Raw genomic sequence first — 22,245 nt, forward strand, 5'->3', positions numbered from 1 at the left:
ACAAGAGAGGCAGCATATTTATGCTGCAGGAATGGTCTGCATTGCCTTGCGTTTCCCACACTTTTGCATACTTGCCACGGGCTAAGGACACGATCAGACTATGGGGTTGCCGGAGGCCCCCAGAGAGAAGAGTCTCAACTGTGAGCTAGAAGGCGAGGGGGCCACGTGGGTGGGAGATGAGCGAGGAGAGAAAGGCCAGGTGTTTAGAGTGCCTGGAATGGAGGGGGAGCTGTCCCCTGAAGGGCTAGCGGCTAGGCCAGGGGGGTAGCTAGAGATGTACGTAGCCGTGACGAGGGCTCCTTGTGAGGGCCAAGGAGCACTCGCTCCTCTGGGCAAAACACGTACGGCCCGTCCCAACCATGCAAAGATGGACCTCAGACCGTAACCCTCTCCTCTGCCAAGCATCGGTCAGGACACTGTTCAAGTGCTGGGCCTTGGATCTAAACTTGAACATGTGGAAAACAGGGTCGAGAAGATGTACAAAGGAGACAAAAGGTGGCCCATGAGTATGAATGGCTGACGTTGAGGCTGTTTTTCCTGGCCAATGAAGAGCTAAGCAATGACCCGCCAACTGTCTCGAGGACTATGAGAGATTAATAGTCTCATCCCTAGGAAGGTCTAAACAGGGAAACCAGTTATACCATGTCTGGGTTCAATTAGAACTTGACTGAGAGGACCCACACTAAAACAAACTATTCGAGGACGCGGCGGGACGGGCACCCCTGGAGAGCACCAAAAACTGGCCCCCACTTAGTGGCGCCTCCACCATCGGTTGATGGGAGGAACTGGCCTTGTTCACTGAACCCCAAATATTTATCGTGACTGGTCAATCGCGAGTGATTCATGACCATTAACAACACGAAGCTGTTCTCATATTCCACCCGCAAAGGGATCTGAGCTTGACATTTCGTTTTTCTTCTGTTTTTTTTTTTTTTTTTACCCAAGGCCCTCAGAACATTTTCTAACAGTAATGAGCTAAACTTCACAAATATACCCAAGGGTTAGATGTGGCCTCTCACGTTACAGCTGAGAATAGAACACGAAGCATGAAGCGATTGGCCCGGTCGACTAATGAGTTGTGTCCTGTCGATGACAGGGTCGGGGAGGGTGGAGACGACCCGGCTCTTATTTCCAGTTTCTGCGTCTAACTCCCTTTAAACAACACGATGAAGCCGTTTTAACAGTGGTCACACACCGAAGGTGATTGAACCAGAGGGATCAGAAGCAACAGAGTAGCATAAAATCCTTAAGTCACGGCCAATGTGGTCTTAATTTTCAGGCTGGGTTACTGACATGTGAGCAGAGTAGCGGGTGATTACAAGCCACATTCGAAGAGCAGTCACACATGCCAAACTGGCACGATCCTTCCTTGGCTGAGCCATTTGCTGCCCTGAAGCAAATGTAACAACCTTGACCTTCAGAATGGGATTCACATGTCTGATTACGATTACACACGAGAATCAAAATGCTCCGCACAGATAACATTTTAATAGTAGCCAGTTGCTGCTTTAAAATGGCTTCAAATGGCTTCCGGTTGTAACTGGAACAGGGTTTGGCAAATTATAGTCCAGCTGATGGGTTAAAGCTGGTCTTACGTTAAGAATGGTTTCCACATTCTTAAAGGGGTATAAGAAAAGAAACAAACAAACAAACAAACAAAATACGTGACAAGAGATCCTAAGTGGTACACAGACCTAGATATATTATCTGGTCCTTTCCCAAAGTTTGCTGAACCCTGATCTAGAACAAGATTCTATTCCCTTACATTTAATTTCGTCTATATTACCTATATTTAATAATTGGCTCTTCGAGAGGCAATCCTGGATGTGAACCGGGTTAGCATCCTTTCCCCAGCTTCATGATAAATGATCATGTTTAAATGATGAACTAACTGGCCCTGAGGATGTGGCTCTGGGCACAGCAGCACAGCTGGCAGCTAAGAGGGCCACTGGACCAGTGCCCGAGGGCGAGCAGGAGCCAGTACGTAACAGAAACGTGGAGAGGAAACGGGCCTAATTTTGCTTCGTTCCTTGTATTTTGTGTGGTTTGGGATTAGAAAGACTCTTGTTTCAATGTCCCTTCCTCCAAAACATTCCCTCCTTAGAAAATAAATGTCATTTAGATAAAAAAGCTTTTAAGCACCAGTGTAGGGCAGTGCAGGCATCCAACGGGTATTCGGCTTTGGCTTAAGTCAATATATGGTGTCATCCAATGTTAAAAACCCAGAGTGCCTTAAGTCCAAGTTTTCCTTTTAAAAGGTTAGAGTTTGTTCCATCTTCAAATATCTCAGCTTACCTCCCGAGCTAGCATCTACATCCGCAAGTGGAATCCCACAAATGAACCTCTCTCGAGCATCATGAAGAAAGAAGGTTGTAAATTAAAATCTAAAGGTTTCATTTCTTTGAGCTTGAAGGATCTGGGGACCCCCCGGAGACAACTGTGGACTGGGCGCGTCTTCAGGACAGAGAGCCCTGCCGGATCGCTCGCACGTGACGCTTCCCGTGAGGCGTCACAGAGCCCCCAAGACGTGGTATCGTCATTAACATTTTAATGGCAAACGTTTACCTCCAGCCAAATGTCGGCCACGTCGTGCACGATCATCACGAGGGTTCCGCTGCGAATGTAATTAGCACACCAGGAGAAGCTCATCAAACTGATAGCAGCCAGGTGGTGGATGACGTGAGCTAGAAAATCCTACACAACGAGGGCGCAACGGAAACCATTAAGCAAACGCGGTTATTTCCCGATCTAATACTACACTAATACTAATACTAACTTAAAGACACTAATAACTTACAGCTGCATGTTTTAAAATTAGTGAAATGCTTTCACTTTAATTCTTAAACGTAATCCTCGTGAGGGAGCTAGGGGAAGAACTGTCCTCACGTATGAAGTCGCTTTGACAGAGCGTTCAATAGTTGTCATCTAAACACTAACATCCATCACTCTTCCAATGCCCCACGTCGGACACACACACACACACACACACACACACACACACACACACGCATATTCCCGTGTACATTTACCTTTATTGTCTATCGCCTGTCTAATTCCGGAAAAAACAAGAGACATATAACAAAAGTACACAACCATTAAAATAAGAGTTACTCCATATGAAAGAAGTAACAAATGAAAGCGGAACTCTGCTCGCAAAGCCAGGCTGAGGGAAGTCACCCCAACTGAGCGCAAAAACTCAAAGGTTTTCTGTAAAGAAGGCATACAGATGGCCAATAAGCACATGAAAATGTGCTCAAACTCATTAGCCATCAGGAAAACGCAAATCGAAACCACAATGGGATACTACTTCACACTTAACAGGATAGCCATGATAAATATCAAGTGTTGACAAGGACGTGGAGAAACTGGAACCCTTATACATTGCTAGGAGGAATGTGAAATGATGTTTTAAGTAGTCTGACGATTCTCCAAAAGGTTAAACACAGAATTACCATATAGCTCAGTAATTCCATTCTTAGATAGAAATAAAAACATATGTCCATGCAAAATTTTCTATATGAATGTTCATAGCAGCATTATTCCTAATAGCCAAAAGATGGAAACAATGTAAATATCCACCAACTAACGAATGGATAAGCAAAATGCAGCATATCCATACAGTAGACTGTTATTCAGCAATAAAAAGAAATTAAATACTAATACATGCTACAGAATGAATGAACCTTGAAAACATTACGGTAAGTGAAAGAAGCCAGATATATATATATATATATAAACCCTGCATATCGTATGATTCCATTTACATGAACTGTCCAAGAGAGGCAAATCCATTGAAACAGAAAGTAGATTAGTGGGCACCTAGGGCTGCGGAAGTTGGGAGCAATGGGAAAATGTTCTAAAATTGACTGGGGTGATGACCGCAGAACTCTGTGAGTACACTCAAGACCACTAAATTATGCACTTTAGAAAGATGAATTGTATGGCATGTGAATATCTCAATAAAAATGTTTTTTTTTTAAGCTTAAAGGTTTCAGTTTCTCTATAGCCAAAGTAAAAGAGTAAACATGAAAGTAATATTAGCCTAATTTATTGAGCACTTACTGTATGCCAGGAAGTGCTTTATATGGATTAACTTGCTTAATCGTCACAGCAAGCAGAGGAGACAGGGACTAAGGAAGTCGAGTTTCGGGAGGTTAACCAATTAACTCGAGATGTTAACCAATTAACTCAAGCGGGGAAGCCAGAGATTTAAAGCCAAGCAATCTGCCCCCAGAGCCTGTTCTTTACCCGACTCCTAATAGTTTTATGTCTCTGATGATATGTGTTTACAAACATCTAACAAATATCTACATTTAATTTTTGTAAAGGTACCCGATGCACTTGTAAATGACAAAGCAGGAAATCAAGAAAGAATCATTATAAGAAATCAAGAAAGAATCATCAACCTACCCAAGTATATCTATGAAGACCTTCCTAAAAATGATTATTTTCAATTCTATCCTTTGAGAAAATGACTCAATTATCTTCGAAATTAAAGATGCCGTGATGTTTCACTACAAATACTTACCAAGCCAGCCAAGCATGAGCATAATTCACACTATTCTATGTGTTATAAAAAGCAAAAAAGCTATGATCTGGAACTAAACACACACAAAAATACAATTTAAAGATTAGGATTGGGGCAGGGGATAAAATTTTTTGAACAAACAAATAAAGTAGCTTCGTAAAGAAGACACTTACCTTCCTCTTGACATCGGAGCCCAGGCTGAATAAGAGAGACCAATAAAAACTCATCTCCAGGATGTAGTACCAGTACTGAGATGGCAGCAGGGGCTGAGAAAAATAAGGGTATTCACTACTTTAATGTCGCCATATAAACAACTCACTTTAAGGATTAAAAGTATTGCTCCTATTTATGTTACACAAAACTCTCCCAAATAATAACGCTTTACATTTCAACTTCTGAAATCGGAGATAATATTTTGAGATATTTTATTTCTCAGAGGGTGGACAAGAATTTCAAAATCAAGTTAAACATTTTATTTAAATGTGAATTAACTACAACAGGTGTAACTGCCTTATTTAGTTGACTGAGAGGTAAGTTGGAAAAAGCATTCAAAAATATTGACTTAAGGACAAAGACTAGTCTGTTCTGCAGGTCCCACGATCTACCTTGTTTTATGTTTTTTGCATGCTACTCAAAATATGATATCCTAACCTCTTTTCTGGTGATGGGCTGGTGATCTGAACTGGTCCAATCTCAAATAGGAGAGTAATAAAATATACAGAGTTATTTAAGTACTCAAAACATGTCTTCTGAAAATAAGTGAGATTCCCACAACCAGGACTTTCTCTAATATTGTTATAGTGGGTAGGGTGGGTGCTTATTTTAGCTAAACTGAGATATTATCTCACTTGCTGTGCTGGGTTGTTACATTAATGACCCCAACGAATCTCACCACCTGCTATCCATGCCCTCGCATAGTCTCCTCCCACATGACCATGAACTGGTTCTTGGGTGTTGGTCAAAGGGAAATGGCAAGTATGATGCAAGCAGAGACTTCCCAAGCACCGCATAAAAAACCTGAGCTGTCCCACTGGACGCCATAGGGTAGAGAATCAAGGTGCTCGCTGCCAAAAAATATGAATGAGGACACCAGGGACATGAGCCATCCCCTGGCCAACCTACTGACCGTCTGAAAATGCGTGCGTGAACCCAGCCTGTGACCACATGGAGCAGTTCCACTCAGCTGCGCCTCACCCAAATGGTTAACCCAAGCCATGAGCAAGTAAATGGCGTTGTTTTAAGGCACTGTTTTGGGGACAATTTGCTATGAGCTAATGGAGAACTGGTCTGCTTGCGAAGTTAAGACTAAGTTAGAGGTAGAAGCTGGTAACATCGGGATTTGGCCTAGAGAATGCCTAAGTACCTTATGGTCTGACCTCTTTCGACTTTTAATACTGAGGCTGACACATTAAAAGGAATAATTTTCTGGTCAACTCATCATCCTCGATAAGGCCATAAAAAATGAGACAGAGTTTCTGCTTTCTTCTATGACAATCGGCTTGTGTGAGACTAACTCTCCTAGTGGGAACAACTAAAAAAATCTGGATAAAATACAGAAAGAATATCTGTTTGAAGGCATCAGAGATAAACCAAGGCATCCAGAAGCTATGAAGCCAAAGTTTCAAAGAGAAGAAAAATACCTTGAAGTGAATCCTTTCTTTCAAGTGAATCCTTAATTCAAGAAGTACTAGAAACACTAAGCAGAAAAGACAACTACATCTATGTGTAGCATAAAGTCTGCATTTGCAAACTTACACTCAGTATGGAGACCAGAGACTAAGAAGCAGCAGAAACGAAGTAGGACTTCTGGCAGCCTAAGAAGTGGTAGGAAGTACACTGGTGTTCAGGACCAGCCTAGGAGAAGGAAGCCTGGGAAACACTGTAATCTGTCTGTCAGTCAGGCGGTCGGTTGGTTGGTTGGTCGGTCTGTCTGTCTGCCTGTCTATCTATCAATCAATCATATCTACTTACCTACCTACCTATCATCTATCTTATCTAATCTATCTATGTATCTATGTATCTATCTGTCTATCTAATCTATCTATCTATCTATCTATCTATCTATCTATCTATCTATCTATCTATTTATCCATCCCATCATCAATCCAATTATCCATCCATTCAATAGTAATTTAAAATATTCAGAAGTCTGCCTCATTTGATCTTTCAGGGCCCCTTTCTCCCATTTGTAGTGACTTCATATCTATCTATCTATCTATCTATCTATCTATCATCTATCTATCATCCATCTATCTAATCTATCTATCTATCCACCTGTTTCCAAGATTTTTATTAAAACATAGCTAGCACACAATAGTGCATTGGTTCCAAGTGCACACCCATTACTTAACATCCATACACTTAAAGAAGCGATCATCACAAGTCCAGCAACTATGACACCACACAATGCCACCACGATACCACTGATCACTGACCGCACTCCCCACAGTGCACACATTCCCAGGAGCCACCGCTCTGAACCTGCAAGTTTAAACTCCTCATTCCCCACAACCCTTTGCCCCGCCTTTTTGATTTTTCAATGATAACTGACAGTCGATATTGCTTTATATTAGTTTCAGATATATGGTGGTAAGACATCTGTATAATTCATGAAGTGATCCCCCCGACTAGTCTAGTACCTGCCTGACACTAGATATACTTAGTATCATGTTACTGATTATATTGCCCATGCTTCGCATCCTCGTGACTTTCATAACTACCAATTTGTACTTCTTTATCCCTTCACCCCTTTAACCCCGTACTCCCCTCCCATCTGGCAACCCTGTATCTATGAGTCTGTTTCTTTTGTTTCTTTTGTTCCTTAGATTCCGCATATAAGTGAAGTCATACGGTATTTGTCTTTCTCTGTCTGACTTATTTCACTTAGCATAATACCTTCCGGGTCCATTCATGATGTCGCAGATGGTTAAGATTTCATTTTATTTTTTTTCATGGCTGAATATTCCATCGCATGTATGTACCTCCTCTTCTTTATCCAAGAGTCTATTGATGGGCACTTAGGTGGCTTCCATACCTTGGCTATTGCAAATAGCGCTGCGGTGAACGGAGAAGTGCATATCTTTTCGAATTAGTGTTTTGGATTTCTTCGGATAAATACCCAGAAGTGGAATTGCTGGGTCACATGAGAGTTCTATTTTTAATTTTTTGAAGAACCTCCATACTGTTTTCCGTAGTGGCTGCACCAATTTGCAACCCCACCAACAGTGCACGAGAGCTCCTTTTCACATCTTCATCATTTGTTGATTTTTTGATGATAGTCATTCTGATGGGTGTGAGGTGATAGCTCATTGTGGTTTCGATTTGCATTTTTCTGATGATTGGTGACAGTGAGCATCTTTTCATATGTCTATCTGCCATCTCTATGTCCTCTTTGGAGAAATTCAAGTCCTCTGCCCATTTTTTAATCGGATCGTTAGGGTTTTTCTTTTTATTTATTTATTTATTTTTGGCATTGAGTGAGTTCTTTATAAATTTTGGATATTAACCCCTTATTGGATGTATCATTGGCAAATATCTTCCCCCATTCAGTAGGTCGTCTTTTTGTTTTGTTGATGGTTTCCTTTGCTGTGCAAAAACTTTTTAGTTTGATGTAGTTCCATTTGTTTATTTTTTCTTGTGTTTCCCTTGCCCAAGGAGATACATCAGAATAAAAATTACTAAGAGCGATGTCAGAGAGTTTACTATATATGTTTTCTTCTAAGAGATTTACATTTAAGTTGTTAATCCATTTCGAGTTTATTTTTGTATATGGTGTAAGAAGGTGGTTCAGTTATATTTTTTGCATGTATCTGTCCAGTTTTCCCAACACCATTTATTGAACAGGCTGTCTTTACCCCGCTATATATTCTGTACTCTTTATTCATAGATTAATTGTCCGTATGTGCGTGGGTTTATTTATGGGCTCTCTATTCTGTTCCATTGATCTATGTGTCCGTTTTTATGCCAGTACCATGCTGTTTTGATTACTGTAGCCTTGTAATATAGTTTGATATCACGTATTGTGATATCTCCAACTGTTCTTCTTTCTCAAGATTGCTGGTGACTATTCAGGGTTTTTTTTTCCTGGCTCCATATAAATTTTAGGATTATTTCTTGCAGTTCTGCGAAAAATGCCATTGGTATTTTGATAGGAATTGCATTAAATCTATAGATTGCTTTGGATAGTATGGACATTTTAATGATGTTAAGTCTTCCTATTCATGAACACGGTATGTGCTTCCATTTATTTGTACCTTCTACAATTTCTTCAATGTCTTATAATTTTCTGAGTACAGGTCTTTTACCTCTTTGGTTAAATTTATACTTAGGTATTTTATTGTTTGATGCAATCGTAAATGGGGTTGTTTTCTTAAATTTCTCTTTCTGATAATTTGTTATTGGTGTATAGAAATGCAACTGATTTCTGAATATTAATTTTGTACCCTGCGACTTTACTGACTTCATTTATCAGTTAATAGTTTTTAGGTAGAATCTTTAGCATTCTCTCTATGTAGTATCATGTCATCTGCGAACAATAAGTTTTACTTTTTCCTTTCCAATTTGGATGCCTCCTATTTCTTTTTCTTGTCTGACTGCTATGGCTCGAATATCCAATACAATGTTGAATAAAAGCGGTGAAAGTGAACATCCTTGTTTTGTTCCTGATCATAAGGAAAATGCTTTCAGCTTTTCACCGCTGTATGTAATGTTAGCTGCAGATTTGTCATACACGGCCTTAGTATGTTGAGTTATGTCCTCCTTATTCCCACTTTGTTCAAAGTTTTTATCATAGATGGATGCCGGACTTTATCAAATGCTTTTTCTGCATCTTTGATATGGTCATACGATATTTTTATCCTTCATTTTGTTCACGTTAATTGATTTACAGATGTTGAACCAACCCGTCATCCCAGGAATAAATCCCACTTGATCATGGCGTATGATCTTTTGAATGTATTCTTGAATTTAGTTTGCTAATATTTAGTTGAGAATTTTTGCATTTATATTCATCAGGGATAGTAATTTATAAATTTTTTTTTTTTTTTTGGTAATTTCTTTGTCTGGCTTTGGAATCAGGGTAGTAGTGGCATCCTAAAATGAGGTTGGGAGCCTTCCATCAGCTTAAATTTTTTAGAATAGTCTGAGAAGGATAGGTGTTAATTATTCTTTGAATGCTTGGCAAAATCCATCTGGTCCAGGACTTCTATTTGTGGGGAATTTTTTGATTACTAATTTGATTTCGTTAGTAGCGACTGGTCTATTCAGATTTTGTTTCTTCTTGATTTAGTCTTGGAAGATTGTTTGTTTCTAGGAAGGTACCCATTTCCTCCAGATTGTCAACTTTGTTGACATATAATTGTATGTAGTATTTTTCTTATCATCCTTTGTATTTCTGTGGTGTCAGTTTTCACGTTCATTTCCGATAGTATTTATTTGGGTCTTCTCTCTTTTTTTCTTGACAAATTTGGTTAAAGCTTTATCAATTTTGTTTATCTTTTCAAAGAACCAGCTCTTGGTTTCACCGATCTTCTGAATTTTTTTTTTAGACTCTATTTTATTTATTTCCATTCTGATCTTTATTATTTCTTTCCTTCTACTCACTTTGGGCTTTTGCTGTGGTTCTTTTTCTAGTTTCTTTAGGTATAAGATCAGACTGCTTATTAGAGCTTTTCCTTGTTTCTTGAGGTAGGGCCTATATTGCTATGAATTTCTCAATTAGGACTACTTTTGCCGTGTCCCATAAATTTTGGGTCATTATATTTTCATCTTCATTTTTCTCAAGGTAACTTTTGATTTCATTGTGAACTCATTCCTTGCATAGTAGCACATGACTTAGCCTGCACGTGTTTGTGTTATTCAGTTTTTTTCTTGTACATGATTTCTAGTTGCATACCATTGTGATCGGACGAGAGGCTTGGTATGATTTCAATCTTCTTAAATTTATTGATACTTGTTTCATGGCCTAATATGTGGTCTATCTAAGCATCTTTATGATTATTGTTTTGAACTCTGTATCTGATAAATTGCTTACCTCCATTTCATTTAGTTCTTCTTCTGGAGTTTTCTCCTGTTCTTTCATTTGGTACTTGTGTTTTTTTGTTTGTTTGTTTACTCATTTTGGCTACCTCTCAGTGTTTGTTTCTATGTGTTAGGTAGATCTGCTATGTCTCCCAGGATTGGCAGGGTGGCCTTATGTGGTCGGTGTCCTATGTGGCTCAGGAGCACAGAGTCAGATTCTCCAGGTGTGTCCCTTGTGAGGATTGGGTGTGCCTTCCTGCTATAGTTGAGCCTTGATTGCTGTTGGCACATCAGTGGGTGGGACTGACCCTCAGGCTGACTGGCTGAGGACTGGCCACGCCCACAGCCTATGAGCTCTTGTGTGGCGGCTGATCCCATGGCATGGGAATTCCCCCCAGTAGGCTCAGGTACCTGCTGAGACCACTCTTTGGGTGTGCCACTTGGGCAAATCAGGTGGTACTCTGTTACGGTTTGAAGCTGGCTACCAGGTGTATTGGTTTGGGGGCCGCTTGGAAAGGGCTCCTGTGGAGGCCAACGTCAGCCATTGCCTGTGACTTATCCGGGGTTACCAGGTAGGGGTTACAAAGTGATCCATAGTTGATTGCTGCCTGTGCTGAACCTGGCATGTGGGAGAGGTCACGTTGCGAATCAAGGCTGGCCGTCACTAGTACCAGGCTTGGCTCAGCTTAGCAAAAGTCCCAGAGAACCCCTACACCTGCTACCACCTGCCAGCTGTCTGTAAGGCTCAGTTGCTGAAAGAGCCTTGGGTGATATGGGTGGTGTGGGAGTTGGGTGGCACAGGATGTCAGGGAGTCACCAGCATGGAGCAAGTGGTTTTCAATGGGTCATGCAGATTCACATGTGGTGCCAGTGCTGAGCCTGGGGCCTCTCTGTTTAAAAGTCTCAGGGCACACCGAGGCCAGCCACTGCCCACCTGGGGCCTGCAGCTCACCCAAGAGTTGTCCAAGAAAAACTGCAATATGGGTCATCAAGGGCTGCCTGCCAGGAACAAAAAAGACTCTGGCGTTGCATAAGTTGAGTGGGGCGGAGTCCCAGACAGTCACGAGGGTGGAGTGAATGGGGTTCACCAGGCCAATGGAAATTCAGATTGGCTGGGGCGAGAGGGGTGAGGGGCTCCACATGAGGACAATGGCAGCTGTCTATCCAGCCCTTTTCCTGATGCCACTCAGTCTCTCACTGTATGACTCTGGCACTTCCGTAGGCACTGTTCTTCTGCCAGAGCCCAGGGTGAGCATCTAAGGGTAAGAGTTTGTGTGCGGGCCCTTTAAGAGGATGCCTGGATTTCCCATTGCCTTCAATCTCACCCAGACAGATGGCTGACTTTCACAGCCAGATGTTGTGGGGCTTGGGCCCCTCACTGTTCAGGGGGACATCTACAGCCGAGATAGCCCTACTTATTCTCCACCATCACATGTGGGTGCAAGGCCAACCTTGCTTCTTGTCTCCACCTCTCCTATCAGTCTTGAGATGGCTCCTTCTTTATATCTTTAGTTATTGGACTTCCGTTCATCTCGTCTTCAAATGGTTCTTCAGGGTGATTATTATATATTTTAGTTATTATTTTAATGCTGTCATGGGAGGAAGCAAGAACAGCGTCCACCTACTTAGTCATCTTGACCAGAACCTATTATCTTTTATTTAAAACCAATATAAGAAACATCCTAGGAAGATGGGTGAGTTGTAAATACATCTGCCCTCACGAAAAGACTGGAGTCCACAGTGAATCAGCTCAGTCACAGAAAAACATATAGGTGATCTGTCTCTACTTTAATTGCCTAACGGAGGTGAAAGACGATTCTCTTAGGAGGAAGGTAATATCATCCTGAGCATCTATAAATTTTCATAAACAACGTCTGTCATTCAATCAAATGTTAGCAAGCATAAAGGTACAGGATAAGAAAGAGAACAGACACATGGGTGATAAAGATATTGGGCTTCTCAGACTTGAACTTTAAGAGAACTCTAAATACTTGGTTAAAATGTGGGACAATTCAATAGAAAACTGGAATCCATAAAAAAAAAAAAAAGAACTAAATGAAAATTTGAAAACTGAAAAGTACAATAACTAAAATTGAGAACTCAAAAGATGTGTTTAATAGTAGATTAGACACCGCTGAGAAAATCACTAGTGAACTGGAGAACATAGAAGTAGGAAATTCCAGAACAAGGAAGAGTTTGATTTTATCCTACTTGCAAGTTAGCTTGCCAGTTCCATGAATCCTGATAGAAAATATGAGACCACTGGGTCGGAGATAAAGGATAGCTTGTTACTGTCGGAAATAAAGGAAAGCTTGTTACTTACAATACTGTTGCCAGAATATCAAAATTTGTGCCAATTCTCCTATCCCAATTCCCACGGGGTTAATATAAAGCACCTATATCAGCAGACAATGTGAGGGGTCTGATCACTGAAGTAACGGAGGGACTTACCTGTTTTGGATAGCCATTCCACACCTCCCAGAGGTCATATACCCAAGGTTTCTGAAAAGACAAGGAGCCGAGTGAGAAAAAATAAGTTTGTCCAAGTCAAAGGCTGATTTCGACAGAAAACATAAACTCTTGCTGATGTCACGGATGGGTGGCAAACACCACAGTAAATGCATTTTTGTCACCTTTCTGTTGCTGGTGCTGAGCATCTCACTCCCTCCGTAGGTTTTCACACATGTTCCTATACAACGCCACCGCGACATTCACAATTTCTAGTGCGTCTGGGACCAAAATCGGTCCTATCTCACAGAGCAAATTATTTCAAAGAATCATTCTGAATAATTTCTAACGAGATTGTTAAATTATGAGAACCAATTAGATGACTGCTTCCGTAGTAATAAAAATATCTTGATGTATCTGCGACAATAAAATATCCTAAGAGAAATCTTAAAAGAATCTTGAGAGAAGTCTCTAAAAGCCAATTATCTTCTATTTTCTGTGAACGATTTACTATTACATTTACACGTCACTTAATGAGATAATCGTTTAATCAGTACTTAAACAGACGATGCAAAGGGAATATGGAAAGAAGAGATTTTGTTTTTGATGGGTGAATGATGAAAGTCTTCATGGAACAGTGGCATCTGATATGGGACTGGATGAAATGTGACAGGCAGAGAAAGAGGTGGGAAGTGTAAGGCGTTTCTGTCAGAGGGACTAAAACGTGTTAAAATCCAAAAGTGAGGATGCACCAGGTTGTCAGGAGTCCAGTTTAGTTGTTGCATAGGTTGCATGAGTGGAAATAGAAAGAGATTATGTTTAAAAATTAACTTTGCAAATGCAAAGCTTAGTGAAGGCTTCGAAAGACAAAGACAGATGCAGAAGTTGCTACTCCTCTAGGCATTCTAGAGATTAGAAGTTTAAGATCTAGTCATCTTTTGAAGTATTACATCCTAAGGAAATCACAGGCAGGAATCATAAAGATTAAAGGCAGGTTCCAATCAAAGATATCAAAAAGACAACTTACATCATAAAGAAACGCAATTCCAGCGATAGTAATCATTAAGTAAAATGCAAATCGCCAGCTGCCAAAAAAAAAAAAAAATCTTGTAAAGGTGATTGACATTTTAGAGAAAAACATTTGGTATAACAGAAAGAATGAACATTCTGGAGTCAGACAAATCTAAGTTGATATCCTAACTCTGCCACTTGTTAGATGGCTATGACTTTAGCTTGAGTCACTCAAACTCAGAGAGGCTTAATTTCTTCCTCTGTAAAATGCAAATAACAAAACTTAACAAAAAACGTAAAAAGAGGTGAAGATAATATATGGAAAATATCGATCGCAGTGTCTAGTATGAAGTAAACAACAATAAATGGCAACTGGATTATTACTATTATTGTGCTTAGCCCAGTTCCTAACACAAAATAAATGATGGTTTGATATTAGTATTAACTAAACACTTATTTTGTCCTCATTTAATTCCCAGTGAAAAGGTTTCTATGTGGCCAGACTTTAGTCTTGTCTCTGAAAAGCATATTTTGAAAGAATGCTTTCCCTGTTGTATAGAGGAAGGCCTATAAATTAAGAGACTTAAAAGAGTCAATAAACAAAGCGCAAAGAAGATTATGTGACAACCAAGAAAAAATAAATACCAATCGAATATTTGCTGTTATTAAACATTTTTTTTAAGATATGATATTGGTGTGGCAATTATGTTTAAAAGTACTGTGGTATGTATCTTTTAGAGATCTATATTAAAATATTTATAAAGGAAATCACACGATGTCTGCTCTCTGCTTTAAAAGTGATCTTTAATCAAAATTGCATGAATGTGGCCGAAAGGTACCAACTTCTAGTTACAAGGTAAACAGGTCCTGGGGGTGTGATGTACAGCACAGTCACTGTAGACGGCACTGCTGGGTGGTACATCTGAAAAAGGCTAAGACAGTAGATCCTAAAAGTTCTCATCACAAGAAAGAAAACTTTTTTTCATCTTTCTTTTTCATCTATGTGAAATGATGAATTTTAACTAAACTTGTAACCAATATATGTAGGTCAAGCCATCATACTGTATATCTTACATTTATACAGTGGTATATGTCGATTATATCTCAATTAAACTAAAAAAAAATATGACCCGTAAAAACAGCTGCGATGGGGGAGAGAAGCAGGTGGGGGCACAGATGACCCAGGATTACCTCGAGCTGATCATTATTAAAGTTGGTGATGGATACATAGCATAATAGTCTTTCTAATTTTGTATATGTTTATAGCTTTGCAAAGTAAAAAGTTCTTTTTTTAATTACTGTTATTTTATCTAATGATTGCTGAAGCAACAATATTTAAAAAATATTTGTTCCTTACATTTGTGTAACTTGCCTATAAGATAAAATAAGAAAAGAGAATATCTACATAGTCTCACTTTGCAGACGGAAAACCAGGCTGACAAAGGCTCGGACGTGTCCCCAGCTAGCACGGCCGAGCAGTCACACAGCTGAGGCCGAATCTTTGGACTCTGAATCCAGCAGTGTTTCCTGAACGTTGTCACATAAGCTAGGTGACAGCTTTTCTTCATGGCTTGTTTTGATTGAGAAAAAGGTGGGCTTCGCTTACTCAGAAAGTTAAACCGTAAACACACCCAAAAGGCCTTTTATAAAATGAACTTGTTTTATTTATGGCCGGTCCAGCAAAGGCTCACGCTTAGATGCGGGGAGCATTTATGGGCTCCCTGCTTATCTTGGCCAAACAAGAAATACAAAAAAGGGGAGATGGTAAGCCCTGCCGGCCCCAAAGGGAGCCATAAGCTGAGGTGGCACACGCCACCTCGCATTACGTGTTTCTCAAACACATATCGACCCGTTGACCCTGTGCCAGGCACGTGTGCCATACTGCGTTTTTCCTCATAATAAGCTTATGAAGTAGGTACTAGAATCCGCCCCCTTTGACGGATTATTGCCTCGTTCTCACGACTACCCTAAAAGCAGGTAGGATGGACACTAAAGAACACGGAGGTGAGAGAAACCGCAGGACCCATCTATGGCTGCACAGAAACGGTCAGATCCAAGAATAAAATTCTAAGTTTCACACCTTTCTGGACCAGTCCTGGTGGGCTTCGTCGCACTATGCCCGCGGTTGTCACGGTGTCCGTGGGGGGCCCCTGACATATTTTCAGGATGACACTGGAATGTGATGTAACTCTTGCGCTCGTCCCCTGACAAGCGTACCGTGGAGATTCCCACAGGCCACACGACATGCGACATGCGATGGCATCGCTGTACTGACAGCTGCTGAAGTGTGTGCCTGTGTCCTGCGGTCTTACGTTTTATAAATGTCTCGGGTCTAATTCCTAGTAGTGTAATCATCGATAGGTATCAGACTAACAAGTAAACACTCTTCGAGGTCTTTTAATAGTTTTTAAGAAAGCGAAGGGGCCGTGAAACCAAAAAGTTTCAGATCCGCTACACGTCCCTAGCGACAAGAGGTTCGGGGACGTACTTACTGATGCCTCTTACCTGCTTCCGGTGACCCTAAAGTGGCAAAAGTTCCTCTGTTTCCAGACAAGGCTGAGATAAAAAATAATTGGGAAGGGGAAAAAACCCTCGAAAAAAAATCCAGAAATTGACTAGTCGGGTCCGAACAGCACAGTTGAAAATGACAATACACGGTAAACTCAGCGAGGAACTGGGCAGAGTGACCTTGGGCCATCGGGGACAGAAGGTGACAGAGCCAGAGATGGGGCTGAGTGAGAGGCGGAATAGAGCAAACAGGGGACTGGCCCCAGGGCCAACCCGGTCCTCACCTTGGGGTACCCCCCCCCATACACACGCCAGGTACTGAGAAGTCACTGGGTCCTGTTCTAATGAACTCTCATTGCTAAACGTAATTGCTTATTAAATAACAGCAAAAAAAGAGGTCAGCTAATATGCAATTTGACTTAAAAATAAAGGATCTACTAGGAATTAAAGTACTGAAATACTGTGAAATGGGGTTCAGGGGGCATTACAGGAAGTAAGCGAGGACATAATCACGCAACTCAAGCTGCTCGCAACTAACCCGCCCCCGTGCTGCGGAGGGGCTTCCGCCTGCCGGGGTCATTTGGAAGAGCCCGGGGCTGGAAAGTGAGGTTCCTGAGGTTTCCAAAACACCCAGGGTGGGCGTTTCTTGCTGAAATTCCTGCAGCACACCCCAAAGCTGAGGGCATGAAGTGCAGCCCCCCGACCCAATGAAAGCATTTTGCTTTGAGCCTATTCGTTTAGCCCATAACCACGTTTAACAGTTTTCCGACTTGGAAGAAATCTGTAACGTAACTAATGAGTAAGAGGTAGCTTAAATTTTACTTGCGGGCCCAGTCCTGTTTCTGGAATGCATTTATAATTTCCTGCTGCCTTCAGATCACATTTTCTTTTCCTATGGAAATCTAACTCATTCTTCAAGGTCCAGCTCACGCCTAAGTTTTCTAAAAGGCCCCTTTCCAGCATATTCAGCCCCACAGACACCATCTCCTCCGAAAGCCCACAGCACAGGTAAACGTGACTGGGCCGCAGGTGTCCAGGGCCATGTGCCTCTGGGGGTAGTAACTGCAGATGCCGTGGTTTCATAAGCGATAGTCTCGTCTTCCTGATGAGAAGTTTATGGCCAATGACCGAGCCTTCCACTTTTCCTTCCCTCTTAAAATCGAGAACCGCAGACAGGTAGGAGGGCGCCATGTCCAGAGAAGGCATCGTACAACCCTCTGCAGTGCCTGGTGGCTGATTATGGCAACCTGAAATCCCCTCCTGTAGCCTGAACTCTGTGGCCCGCTTTCAGTGGTCTCACCAGCAGCCAGATTCCCAAATGTCAGGCTCTGTTAACCCGGTTCCTTGCCACAGGGGTTCCCTGCTTGCTAAGAGGAGCATTCGGTGGCAAGGGACAGCGTGAGGGAGCACAAGGCGTATCAGGGGAAGATCACAGGGCCGGAACGCAATGGCCCCACCAACAGCCAGGTCCACAGACTAGACGGACGCGTAGCTTCTCATCGGTTAAACGGGGCTGGCCCCCCTCCCTGACTGCCTCACGCTGTTGCTGGGACATCGAAGAGCGTTTCACTGGAGTACGATTCAGCTCGGAGGTAGAAAATCAGCCCCTGCCCGAGGACTTCCTTTCAGAGGAGAATCATTCGCAGGAACACAGGAAGATGTCACGTGAGACCAGCTCCATTTTGTAGTGTTTTGGGGTGATGGGTCAGAGAGGTTCCCTCTTGCCACGCTGATATCAGTGGCAACGCGACATTAACTCTCAAGAGCTAAAAATCAGGGAGAAGCACTTAGAAGACAAACCAGGCCGTATATCTACGGCCATCTTGGGAAAGGCAACGGAAGCCTGCGATGAGGAATGAGAGTTTCAAGACTCCCCAAAGACTTGGCCTCTGAACACCACCGGTTTCATACCTGGATGACGGTGCTCAGGAGTATACAGGTAAATGACAGGAAGCCATTAGAGCCTAGCCTCACGCAGGCTGTCTATTTACTTGAGAGTCTTACATCAGCTCTCTATCTATTTCACCATCGAAACACATAAATATCTGTTGAAAGTCACTCGGCAATGTGAGAACCTTATGAAATAGGCAGAGAGAAGGAACAGAATGTGTAGAACGTGCAGCCTGCGGCATCGAACGCAACCCAACCGCACGCATTTGTCTACGTGTAAAGAAGAGGAACAAAACCAGAGCGATGACCTAGTTCACTATTTTTGCACAGGTGTCAGTTGGCGACACCAAGGGAGTGGCCTGAAGTACTACAGTATTCTACAGGGGAGAAAAAAAACCAAAACAAACAATCAAAAAAACCAAAAACAGAGTTCGAAGGAAACCAAAAATAACTGCGATGCAGCTCGCTGTTCTCGGAATGTATTCAAGGTAGCCAGCTCTGGCAAAAAATGCTACTTGGTGCCCCGGCCCAGCCTGCCCGTCCCAGACCCCCACTCCCCCCGCCACCCCCCACTAAGCAGCCTGGAAAATGCAGAGAAACTGGCCGCCCCGACCAACCGTCCACGGGCCTGGTGGGGTATGAGCCAAGTGAGACAGAAAGACCTCCCAGTTGGTGGCGTGAGCCAGGTGGTAAAGTCTTGTGAACTAGGGCCAACCTCTAACTTAGAAAAGATAAACACCAGTTAAGGCATTTTTATGATTTTTCTGAACTTCCAGATGAGTATATAATATCTCCTGCTCATCTTGGAGAGTCCATAGCTTGCCCCATTTCACAGGGATGGAAACCAGAACACAAAAGGTAAACGAGCGACTAGCCTACGACACCCAACTGGTAAGGGACAAAGCTGGGTGACGGCTTTTCTTCATGGCTTGTTTGGACTGAGAAAAAAGTAGGGTTCGATTGCTACCTCTCCTGCTCCAAAGGCAGGACTGTCTGAGATGCCCCTTCTGCTCCATGTGAAACTGTCGTGTTTCAAAAGCTCAGACACCCTTTCTTACCAAGCTTCTTGGAATTTCTTCATCCTGCATGGCCTCTCTTGATTCCGCCGATTCCTAAACCATCTCTCGACCTGGCGCTCTGTCAAGTTACACTTCTTTGCCAATCCATAAATATCATCCTGAAAAGGGATGAAATGAATGAATAAAGTGATAAAGAGCAGAGTCAGACGGGCAGGCAGTCAAGAGACAGTGACATTGGGTCACGAGAGGTCGCGCGATGGAGAGAAGACAGATTCTGCATTTGACCTTGAGCCAGTAAATTTATCTTTTTTTTTTTGCTATGAAACCACACACACACACACACACACACACACACACACACACACACACACACAATGGGAAGAATGTTAGCATCCCAGAACTCTGAGTTACTGAAAGAGATCAATTCTCTATAAGTTGGTAGCAACCCATATGTTCGAATTGCATGTGTGAGCTCACTCATTCAGCTCAATTTTATTTAGGACCTCCTAAGTTTTTTTAGGGTACCAGGTAGAGCATATCATTTAAGATGTCAATCAAATCCCATATCTTCATTTTTCCTATGAGGAAACTGGAAACCTGCGAGTTCTGGTAACTCGTCTAAGACTTAAATTAGCAGCAAAGAGAGAGTGAGAATTTAGGCTAGTACGTGTTCTGTTATTTTACTAGTCTAAATTCTGTGATTTTTTTACTAGCTCCAAAAGATAATGCGGGAGAAACGCAAATAGGAGTTGGCCATCACTTTCATGTTTGATCAGACGTAAAGTCTATTTCAAACTGGGCTCTGAAATAATTCCGATCATAAAAATAACGATCACAGAATATAATGATGATGACGGCTCCTCCCTGGGGAGCAGGAGTTGTGGGTTATGATTAAAATTGGAAACAATATCAACGATGGATTAGCGCGAAGGTCACAAACTTGAAGTTCTCCTCGGGCCAGACAAAAAACAGAAATGACCAGGTCTGTTTCAGGGTTGGATTTCGAGTTCTCCTCCTTTTAATAGTTTCGTATATTAAAACTCACTTCTCTGACTTCCACAGTGACGTGAGCTCTGTAATTTTTTTTTAAAAACACCGGTCCTCTCGATCTTCCATTTTCCAATGTGAGTATGAGAAACACTTCAACTTCCTCTCAACTCGCTATGAGAAAAATAAAATCGCACCAAACTGACCCTCAGCTTCGGTGCTGAGGAGACAAGCAAAAGCCACACGGACGCAGCAAACAGAAATACACACGCGCCGTCCCCAAGCTGTGGCCCACGATGAAAGCGTGGGCCCAGAATTTCGATGCGAAGTCGCCAGGTTTTCTTCACGTGGACCAGATACCTCAGAATAAATTTAAACCAATCGTGGACTTGCGTGAAGGCAAAACAAACCCTGGGGATACCCGCTGGCCGGACCCCAAGACAGACTGTGAGTGCGCGTGTCGCTTCTGCTGTGCTATTGTGTTCGGTCTGTGTAATTGTTCAGGTTTATAGTGCGACAGCGGATAAAACCCATAGGAAGCTCTCAGGCTGAGGCCTGGCGAAGGGCTGACTGCAGCTCCCACCCGCCTCCGGCACTGCCAGCCCGTTATTCCACCTGAGAGAAGAAAAACGAAACAAAAAAACAAAACCAAACCAAACAAAAACGGGACTCAGCCCGTAGCGCACCGTTTCCCTAAAATGCCCTAACACCTATTCCTTTATAAGGCAAGGGTTCGTCTGTTATTGTTTTAGTTGCTGTTTTTTGTTTGGTTTTTGTTCTTTGTTTGTTTGTTTGTTTGTTTATTTTTTACTGTTGTTTTGTTCCCGTGTTTCTGAGGAAACCGAGTTGGCAACTCCTTATCGGTGCCTACTCCTCACGGGCCGTGTGTCAGCATTTGGAGAAGCAAAGGAAGGGGACAGATATGGGCCTCCCCTGCCCAGGGTCAAGTTCGTCTGGTAAAGAAGAAACGAAAATAAAACCAAAAATTCTCATGAAATATCACGAACTGTGAGATGGCGGGAGAGGAGGACACCGTGGGACCTCGCTCTATGCAGGTGGTTCCTGGAAGTGACACTTCGGCTGAACCCCGAAAAATGCCCCGAGAAAGAGAGGATGAGGGAGGAGAGTGTCCTGGCAGGGGGACCGGCATGCGAGGTCGCCCGGGGAGGACAGCGTGGGTGAGCAGGGAGCACGTGCAGACACCGAGAGAGGAGGGTCGGTGTGGCTAGGGTCGCGCCCCCAAGCCGGGCAGTCCCATGTTCGTCACGCTCCCTCTCCGGAAGAAAGGACCCAGCAGGTGGCGGGGCGACAGGCAGAATATCCAGCTCTGGTGCTTCCTAGCTGTGTAGCCTTGAGCACGGAACTCTGGTCCCCTGTGCAAATCACAACGACAGCAGGATGCCCCATGGGAATGGTTAGGGTCTGGGGGCTCCCCGGGGTGAACGCGTTACACAAACGAACGCGTTACACCTGCCATGCCAGTGCTGGAGACTGTGGCTGGACCACGGACAAAACCATTTAAGGAAAAAGTGCTCCTTCTGTAAAATAATTTGCCACCATGAAGAGACTCCCCCAAACGAAAGACATAATTCAAATGGTGTTGCTTGGACTGATAGGGCTCCGGGTCTAGTTTGACTGTTTTAAATGCTTTATTCATTCGATCACCCAGAAAGGCTTGGTACGCCTCCCTCCCTGCCCACCTCCCACGCCCCCCGACTAGTGCCAGGCCGCATTCTAGGCTCCGGAGATCTGGCTGTGCGCAAATCAACGTCACTGTCCTTACACTAGAATTTTTCCATATCTGAGAACAATCTGATTTGATGATCCCATCATTTC

General features: G+C 42.7%; 1 protein-coding gene across 1 annotated transcript in view; it reads right to left on the reverse strand.

Moving 5' to 3' along the window:
• The window catches only part of CERS3 (ceramide synthase 3), a 73,427-nt gene that overhangs the window by 40,082 nt on the left and 11,100 nt on the right, over positions 1-22,245 (reverse strand). The window contains exons 3-7 of the mRNA XM_006924152.1: positions 19,462-19,580; positions 14,022-14,079; positions 12,998-13,048; positions 4,702-4,794; positions 2,566-2,694 (exon numbers count right to left, since the gene is read on the reverse strand). Coding sequence (XP_006924214.1) covers positions 2,566-2,694; positions 4,702-4,794; positions 12,998-13,048; positions 14,022-14,079; positions 19,462-19,580 — 450 coding nt within the window. The remainder of the gene's footprint in view (positions 1-2,565; positions 2,695-4,701; positions 4,795-12,997; positions 13,049-14,021; positions 14,080-19,461; positions 19,581-22,245) is intronic.

Source organism: Pteropus alecto, unplaced genomic scaffold, assembly GCF_000325575.1.
Source record: "Pteropus alecto unplaced genomic scaffold, ASM32557v1 scaffold59, whole genome shotgun sequence".
NCBI lineage: Eukaryota > Metazoa > Chordata > Mammalia > Chiroptera > Pteropodidae > Pteropus > Pteropus alecto.